Raw genomic sequence first — 10,045 nt, 5'->3', positions numbered from 1 at the left:
GATAGTCACAGACCCCCCACACCTGATAGTCACAGCACCCCCACACCTGATAGTCACAGACCCCCCACACCTGATAGTCACAGACCCCCCACACCTGATAGTCACAGCCCCCCCCACACCTGATAGTCACAGCCCCCCCACACCTGATAGTCACAGCCCCCCCCCACACCTGATAGTCACAGCCCCCCCCACACCTGATAGTCACAGCCCCCCCACACCTGATAGTCACAGCCCCCCCCACACCTGATAGTCACAGCCCCCTCCCACACCTGATAGTCACAGCCCCCCCACACCTGATAGTCACAGCCCACCCACCCCTGATAATCACAGCCCCCCCCCCACACCTGATAGTCACAGCCCCCCCACACCTGATAGTCACAGCCCCCCCCCACACCTGATAGTCACAGCCCCCCCCCACACCTGATAGTCACAGCCCCCCCCCACACCTGATAGTCACAGACCCCCCCCCCCCACCTGATAGTCACAGCCCCCCCCCACACCTGATAGTCACAGACCCCCCCCCCCCACCTGATAGTCACAGCCCCCCCCCCACACCTGATAGTCACAGCCCACCCACCCCTGATAATCACAGCCCCCCCCCCACACCTGATAGTCACAGCCCCCCCACACCTGATAGTCACAGCCCCCCCCCACACCTGATAGTCACAGCCCCCCCCCACACCTGATAGTCACAGCCCCCCCACACCTGATAGTCACAGACCCCCCCCCCCACCTGATAGTCACAGCCCCCCCACACCTGATAGTCACAGCCCCCCCCACACCTGATAGTCACACCCCCCCACACCTGATAGTCACAGCCCCCCACACCTGATAGTCACAGCCCCCCCACACCTGATATTCACCCCCCCCCCCTCCTCTGTATGTGGGGGGGGGGGGCTGTGCAGTCAGTTCTGTGTACTGTACACAGGATATTGTTATGTGCAGGTAGAGCCGGAGCAGGTGAGTCTTACCTGGATGAGGGGTGGAGCTCCCCCTATATAACCCACTGACCCTGTATCATAGACTGCACCCAGCACCCAGCACCCAGCACCCAGCACCCAGCATGGCCACCAAGGTACAGGTCAGAGTCGATGGTCACCAGGCCAACATGGCAGCCGCCAGGGAGCACGCGCTGGCCGTCACCCGAAACTACATCTCCCACCCCAGACTGTGTAAGTACCTGATATATCACAGACAGGATGGAGAACTACAGCACCCAGCAAGCCCTCACTGTAGTGTAGTGTGACCAAAAATGTAGTGTATCTAAGCTTTTCATGTGCGATAGTCTGCAGGGCGGCTTATTAGTCTTTAGGTTATGTTTCATCAGTCTGCGGATGTGATGTATCTAAGCTTATCATGTTCTATACAGTCTGTGGACCTGCTGTATCTAAGCTTATCATATTCTATACAGTCTGCGGATGTGATGTATCTAAGCTTATCATGTTCTATACAGTCTGTGGACCTGCTGTATCTAAGCTGATCATATTCTATACAGTCTGTGGACCTGCTGTATCTAAGCTTATCATATTCTATACAGTCTGTGGACCTGCTGTATCTAAGCTTATCATATTCTATACAGTCTGTGGACCTGCTGTATCTAAGCTTATCATATTCTATACAGTCTGTGGACCTGCTGTATCTAAGCTTATCATATTCTATACAGTCTGTGGACCTGCTGTATCTAAGCTTATCATATTCTATACAGTCTGTGGATCTGCTGTATCTAAGCTTATCATGTTTATACAGTCCGTAGACCTGCTGTATCTAAGCTCATCATGTTTATACAGTCTGTAGACCTGCTGTATCTAAGCTTATCATGTTTATACAGTCTGTGGACCTGCTGTATCTAAGCTTATCATATTCTATACAGGCTGTGGACCTGCTGTATCTAAGCTTATCATGTTTTATACAGGCTGTAGACCTGCTGTATCTAAGCTTATCATATTCTATACAGTCTGTGGACCTGCTGTATCTAAGCTTATCATATTCTATACAGTCTGTGGATCTGCTGTATCTAAGCTTATCATATTCTATACAGTCTGTGGACCTGCTGTATCTAAGCTGATCATATTCTATACAGTCTGTGGACCTGCTGTATCTAAGCTTATCATATTCTATACAGTCTGTGGACCTGCTGTATCTAAGCTTATCATATTCTATACAGTCCGTAGACCTGCTGTATCTAAGCTCATCATGTTTATACAGTCTGTGGATCTGCTGTATCTAAGCTTATCATATTCTATACAGTCCGTAGACCTGCTGTATCTAAGCTCATCATGTTTATACAGTCTGTAGACCTGCTGTATCTAAGATCATCATGTTTTATACAGTCTGTAGACCTGCTGTATCTAAGCTTATCATGTTTATACAGTCTGTGGACCTGCTGTATCTAAGCTTATCATATTCTATACAGGCTGTGGACCTGCTGTATCTAAGCTTATCATGTTTTATACAGTCTGTAGACCTGCTGTATCTAAGCTTATCATGTTTATACAGTCTGTGGACCTGCTGTATCTAAGCTTATCATATTCTATACAGTCTGTGGACCTGCTGTATCTAAGCTTATCATGTTCTATACAGTCTGTGGAGCTGATGTATCTAAGCTGAAAATATTCTATACAGTCTGTGGACCTGCTGTATCAAAGCTGATCATATCCTATACAGTCTGTGGACCTGCTGTATCTAAGCTTATCATGTTTATACAGGCTGTGGACCTGCTGTATCTAAGCTTATCATGTTTTATACAGTCTGTAGACCTGCTGTATCTAAGCTTATCATGTTTATACAGTCTGTGGACCTGCTGTATCTAAGCTTATCATATTCTATACAGTCTGTGGACCTGCTGTATCTAAGCTTATCATGTTCTATACAGTCTGTGGACCTGCTGTATCTAAGCTTATCATGTTCTATACAGTCCATGGACCTGCTGTATCTAAACTTATCATATTCTATACAGTCTGTGGACCTGCTGTATCTAAGCTTATCATATTCTATACAGTCTGTGGACCTGCTGTATCTAAGCTGATCATATTCTATACAGTCTGTGGACCTGCTGTATCTAAGCTGATCATATTCTATACAGTCTGTGGACCTGTTGTATCTAAGCTGATCATATCCTATACAGTCTGTGGACCTGCTGTATCTAAGCTGATCATATCCTATACAGTCTGTGGACCTGCTGTATCTAAGCTGATCATATTCTATACAGTCTGTGGACCTGCTGTATCTAAGCTTATCATATTCTATACAGTCTGTGGACCTGCTGTATCTAAGCTGATCATATTCTATACAGTCTGTGGACCTGCTGTATCTAAGCTGATCATATTCTATACAGTCTGTGGACCTGTTGTATCTAAGCTGATCATATCCTATACAGTCTGTGGACCTGCTGTATCTAAGCTGATCATATCCTATACAGTCTGTGGACCTGCTGTATCTAAGCTGATCATATTCTATACAGTCTGTGGACCTGCTGTATCTAAGCTGATCATATTCTATACAGGCTGTGGACCTGTTGTATCTAAGCTGATCATATCCTATACAGTCTGTGGACCTGCTGTATCTAAGCTGATCATATTCTATACAGTCTGTGGACCTGCTGTATCTAAGCTGATCATATCCTATACAGTCTGTGGACCTGCTGTATCTAAGCTGATCATATTCTATACAGTCTGTGGACCTGCTGTATCTAAGCTGATCATATCCTATACAGTCTGTGGACCTGCTGTATCTAAGCTTATCATGTTTTATACAGTTTGCTGTTTCTATTATGAGACTGTTTTATATATCTAACTTTATTGAACATGATACTGTATAGTGTATCTAAGCCTATCATATTCTCCAGTGTATCCAAACCTCTCATGAGTGACAATGTGAAGTGTATCTAAGCCTCCTCTATGCTGATAACATCTAGTGTATCTATGGCACGAATCTAAGCCTCTCCTATGTGATACATCCAGTGTATCTAAGCCTCTGCTATGTGATACATCCAGTGTATCTAAGCTTCTCCTATGTGATACATCCAGTGTATCTAAGCCTCTCCTATGTGATACATCCAGTGTATCTAAGCCTCTCCTATGTGATACATCCAGTGTATCTAAGCCTCTCCTATGTGATACATCCAATGTATCTAAGCCTCTCCTATGTGGTACATCCAGTGTATCTAAGCCTCTGCTATGTGATACATCAAGTGTATCTAAGCCTCTGCTATGTGATACATCCAGTGTATCTAAGCCTCTCCTATGTGATACATCCAGTGTATCTAAGCCTCTGCTATGTGATACATCCAGTGTATCTAAGCCTCTCCTATGTGATACATCCAGTGTATCTAAGCCTCTGCTATGTGATACTTGCAGTGTATCTAAGCCTCTGCTATGTGATACATGCAGTGTATCTAAGCCTCTGCTATGTGATACATCCAGTGTATCTAAGCCTCTGCTATGTGATACATCCAGTGTATCTAAGCCTCTGCTATGTGATACATCCAGTGTATCTAAGCCTCTGCTATGGGATACTTGCAGTGTATCTAAGCCTCTGCTATGTGATACATCCAGTGTATCTAAGCCTCTGCTATGTGATACATCCAGTGTATCTAAGCCTCTGCTATGGGATACTTGCAGTGTATCTAAGCCTCTGCTATGTGATACATGCAGTGTATCTAAGCCTCTGCTATGTGATACATGCAGTGTATCTAAGCCTCTGCTATGCGATACATCCAGTGTATCTAAGCCTCTGCTATGTGATACATCCAGTGTATCTAAGCCTCTGCTATGCGATACATCCAGTGTATCTAAGCCTCTCCTATGTGATACATCCAGTGTATCTAAGCCTCTCCTATGCGATACATCCAGTGTATCTAAGCCTCTCCTATTTTATACATCCAGTGTATCTAAGCCTCTCCTATGCGATACATCCAGTGTATCTAAGCCTCTGCTATGCGATACATCCAGTGTATCTAAGCCTCTCCTATGCGATACATCCAGTGTATCTAAGCCTCTGCTATGTGATACATCCAGTGTATCTAAGCCTCTGCTATGTGATACATCCAGTGTATCTAAGCCTCTCCTATGTGATACATCCAGTGTATCTAAGCCTCTCCTATGTGATACATGCAGTGTATCTAAGCCTCTGCTATGGGATACAGCCTGTGACCTGGGGGTGTGATGTGTTTGGGGTCTGTGCCCGGACACCTGTGCTGGGGCACCCGGGGGGTGAGGTCAGAGCCCCCCATGGCTTGGCAGTGTCTGCCCCTCATTAGTGCAGGTGCTGCCATCTGGTCATTAGCGCAGCACCCCTCACCCACCGCTAATTAGAGGCACAATCACTGCCTGTCTGCACCCCGAGCCCCCGGGGGACCCCCCACTAGAGAGGTACATGTATATAGATATGAGATAGATATAAGATGTTAGTGTAATGACTGTCCGGTGGGGGTTGTAGTATTTCGGGGGGGGGGGGGGGACGATGCTTTTGAAGACGTCTTTATCCTTGGGTCACTTGCGATCCCTTCCGTCCGGAGCCCCCCCCCAGTATTTGGGGATTCCTGCAGCTGGGACTTGTTCCCTGGAGCAGAGCTGATTCCATGTGACATAATTCCTCTAGGAGTCGGGGGTCCGGGGGTCTCCTCTATCACATACCATGGCTGACAGTGTGAAAATGATTAGCAGCTCATTACTGCGCCTCAGCTCTCTGCCTCATCAAACCCTATTGTGCCTCTTCTTGTGTCCTCAGGACTGCGCAGGCAGCGCTATGACACTGTTCACACTAGAGAATGGCCCCCAGGTGGTGAAGGTATGTATAGGGCACAGTGATCACAGCTTATACGCCTGAGAACCGCTATAGTTTTACGCAATTCCCGGTTTAGAATTGTAACATCTCTTCCTGCTCTATAACATGCTGCCTGCAGATAGGACACTATGTACAATCTGCTCAGCTCCTTGTGCTCTATAACATGCTGCCTGCAGACAGGACACTATGTACAATCTGCTCAGCACCTCCTGCTCTATAACATGCTGCCTGCAGATAGGACACTATGTACAGACTGCTCAGCTCCTCCTGCTCTATAACATGCTGCCTGCAGATAGGACACTATGTACAGACTGCTCAGCTCCTCCTGCTCTATAACATGCTGCCTGCAGATAGGACACTATGTACAGACTGCTCAGCTCCTCCTGCTCTATAACATGCTGCCTGCAGATAGGACACTATGTACAGACTGCTCAGCTCCTCCTGCTCTATAACATGCTGCCTGCAGATAGGACACTATGTAGAATCTGCTCAGCTCCTCCTGCTCTATAACATGCTGCCTGCAGATAGGACACTATGTACAATCTGCTCAGCCTCTCCTGCTCTATAACATGCTGCCTGCAGATAGGGCACTATGTTCAATCTGCTCAGCTCCTCCTGCTCTATAACATGCTGCCTGCAGATAGGACACTATGTACAATCTGCTCAGCTCCTCCTGCTCTATAACATGCTGCCTGCAGATAGGACACTATGTACAATCTGCACAGCTCCCCCTGCTCTATAACATGCTGCCTGCAGATAGGACACTATGTACAATCTGCACAGCTCCTCCTGCTCTATAACATGCTGCCTGCAGATAGGACACTATGTACAATCTGCTCAGCTCTTCCTGCTCTATAACATGCTGCCTGCAGATAGGACACTATGTACAATCTGCACAGCTCCTCCTGCTCTATAACATGCTGCCTGCAGATAGGACACTATATACAATCTGCTCAGCTCCTCCTGCTCTATAACATGCTGCCTGCAGATAGGACACTATATACAATCGGCTCAGCTCCTCCTGCTCTATAACATACTGCCTGCAGATAGGACACTATATACAATCTGCTCAGCTCCTCCTGCTCTATAACATGCTGCCTGCAGATAGGACACTATGTACAGTCTCCAGCTCATCCTGCTCTAGAACATGCTGCCTGCAGATAGGACACTATGTACAATCTGCTCAGCTCCTCCTGCTCTATAACATACTGCCTGCAGATAGGACACTATGTACAATCTGCTCAGCTCCTCCTGCTCTATAACATGCTGCCTGCAGATAGGACACTATGTACAATCCGCTCAGCTCCTCCTGCTCTATAACATGCTGCCTGCAGATAGGACACTATGTACAGTCTCCAGCTCATCCTGCTCTAGAACATGCTGCCTGCAGATAGGACACTATGTACAATCTGCTCAGCTCCTCCTGCTCTATAACATACTGCCTGCAGATAGGACACTATGTACAGACTGCTCAGCTCCTCCTGCTCTATAACATGCTGCCTGCAGATAGGACACTATGTACAACCTGCTCAGCTCCTTCTGATCTATAACATGCTGCCTGCAGATAGGACACTATGTACAATCTGCTCAGCTCCTCCTGCTCTATAACATGCTGCCTACAGATAGGACACTATGTACAATCTGCTCAGCTCCTCCTGCTTTATAACATGCTGCCTGCAGATAGGACACTATGTAGAATCTGCTCAGCTCCTCCTGCTCTATAACATGCTGCCTGCAGATAGGACACTATGTACAATCTGCTCAGCTCCTCCTGCTCTATAACATGCTGCCTGCAGATAGGACACTATGTACAATCTGCTCAGCTCCTCCTGCTCTATAACATGCTGCCTGCAGATAGGACACTATGTACAATCTGCTCAGCTCCTCCTGCTCTATAACATGCTGCCTGCAGATAGGACACTATGTACAATCTGCTCAGCTCCTCCTGCTCTATAACATGCTGCCTGCAGATAGGACACTATGTACAATCTGCTCCGCTCCTCCTGCTCTATAACATGCTGCCTGCAGATAGGACACTATGTACAATCTGATCAGCTCCTTGTGCTCTATAACATGCTGCCTGCAGATAGGACACTATGTACACTCTGCACAGCTCCCTGTACTGTATATCGTGGCCTCGCCTACTGGTGATCTTGGAATAATGAACATATTATGCAGATTATAATCCTTTACCATCTTGGAGAGAAACCAAGGCCTGTTATATAAAATGAAGCTTTCTCGAGTGTCACAGTGAGATGACTCTGCGTCCTCTGTCCTAGTCTGTTTGGCAAAGCAAGAAGGTTCCTACTGTGACTGTACAATGGGCCGAATCCCAGAACTGTCTATTGTCCTGTTGTATAAACCTGCCCCATCCTCCGCAGACAATGCAGTGTATTAATGGCGGCTTCTCACCTGACAGGCAGTGTTGTCATGAGAACGCAGGAGCAGGGCTGTACGTTATATATATCGACTACTTTCCATTCGAAAGACACAAAAACAAACACAATTTACCGCATCTCCGCAGGTTTGTTTACAAAGAATATAAAAACCTATATAATTTCTGTGAAAAACTCGGACTGCGGGGGGCGGGGCCGCTGTCATCTGCGCTGTCATTGGCTGAATCAATAGTCCTGAGTATACAGGGTGACACCAGGTGATCCGCAGATACCAGTCATCCCCAGACAATGGGACATCAATCACAGGGATAATACCGGATCATCCAAACACCTATCATCATATGTACAAAACAAGCCGGAGAGGAGAGCGGCAGGAAATATGCCAAAAAGCAGCACAGAGGATTTCAGGACAGAGGTTCTCGTCTTGGCAGCACTTGCTCAGTCTCTGATGTGAACCTTCCTGCTTCAGGTGTGGCCAAAAATGTGTCCTTATGCTGCTCCGACTCCTGGGGGCAGCGCAGTGCGGGACTAACAACGGATACTTATAATATAAAGGGGGGGGGGCTCGTTACTGCGTCACCGGACACTAGTCATCGCGGTGGGGGATCTGCCTCAGAACTGCTTTTACCGGTCTAAACTGTGGCATAACCTCCTTAATTATTGTCGCAATGACTATTCCCCATCTGGCCACACCCCTTTTTTTGGAGATCACGCCCCCTTTTTCAGACAAGTCGGGAAAAATGGTCCAATAGCCTTCATAAATGTGTTGGAGGTTGTTTTTTGGTGCAAAAATTAAAAATTTGTTTGCTGTAATCCACATCTTTTTCTCCGTCCCCACACGGTATAATTTTTTAACGCCTCCATCTCCCCCGTCAAATTGTGTCTCCTCCCCCAGCTTCTTGCCCTCCTCCTCAGCACACTGTGGCCCTGTGGTACCTCCCCAGCAGCTCCCTCTCTTATTGTGCCCCCAAGGAAAGATTAATAAACACAGATACTCACCTTTCCCCATTCCCCTGCAGCAGCTCCTTCATTCTCTCCTCTGTGTGTAGCACTGAGGACAGCAGGCTGATGACATCATCACCTGACGCCTGCACACAGCAGAGGCGCAGGGATAGTGCTGGGAGCTGCCGGCTCTCTACTTAACTGTAATAACATTACTCCCAACTTTCGTAGCAGAGAAAGAAGGACAAAAGATGCTGAGCACTATGAAGGTCACAGAATTTTTTTTTGACGTAAGCCACGCCTTTTGCTCCACCCCTTGCTCCACCTTCACACAGTAATATTTTCTCCTCAGTGCCCTCCATCTCCCCCTCACATTGTGTCCCCCACGGCTTCCTGTCACATTAAAACCTATTACTCGCCTTTCCCAGGCCCCTGCAGCACCTCCTCTCTCCTCTGCTCCTGCTGCACAAAAGAAGCAGTTTTCTGTTCTGAGGTTTCTAGTTTAGGGTTCAGTCTGTGTGAGCCCCCAGGCCCGGCCATCCCAGTCTGTGTGTGAGCCGCCAGGCCCGGCCATGTCAGTTAGCGTGAGCCCCCAGGCCCGGCCATGTCAGTTAGCGTGAGCCCCCAGGCCCGGCCATCTCAGTCTATGTGTGAGCCCCCAGGCCCGGCCATGTCAGTCTGTGTGAGCCCCCAGGCCCGGCTATCTGAGTCTCTGTGTGAGCCCCCAGGCCCGGCCATGTCAGTCTATGTGTGAGCCCCCAGGCCCGGCCATCCCAGTCTGTGTGTGAGCCCCCAGGCCCGGCCATCTCAGTCTCTGTGTGAGCCCTCAGGCCCGGCCATGTCAGTCTATGTGTGAGCCCCCAGGCCCGGCCATCCCAGTCTGTGTGTGAGCCCCCAGGCCCGGCCATCTCAGTCTATGTGTG

The 10,045-nt window shown here is 48.0% G+C and overlaps 1 protein-coding gene across 1 annotated transcript in view; it reads left to right on the top strand.

Moving 5' to 3' along the window:
- Window positions 1–953: 953 nt before the first annotated feature.
- ATP6V1B1 (ATPase H+ transporting V1 subunit B1) overlaps window positions 954–10,045 on the top strand; it is a 47,217-nt gene continuing 38,125 nt past the window's right edge. Inside the window, exon 1 of the mRNA XM_072126370.1 lies at window positions 954–1,172. Within this exon, the coding sequence (XP_071982471.1) occupies window positions 1,064–1,172 (109 nt within the window). The 5' untranslated portion in view covers window positions 954–1,063. The remainder of the gene's footprint in view (window positions 1,173–10,045) is intronic.

Source organism: Engystomops pustulosus, chromosome 1, assembly GCF_040894005.1.
Source record: "Engystomops pustulosus chromosome 1, aEngPut4.maternal, whole genome shotgun sequence".
Lineage (NCBI taxonomy): Eukaryota > Metazoa > Chordata > Amphibia > Anura > Leptodactylidae > Engystomops > Engystomops pustulosus.
Note: the sequence above shows the minus strand (reverse complement) of the source record. Positions and strands in the feature narration are given on the sequence as shown.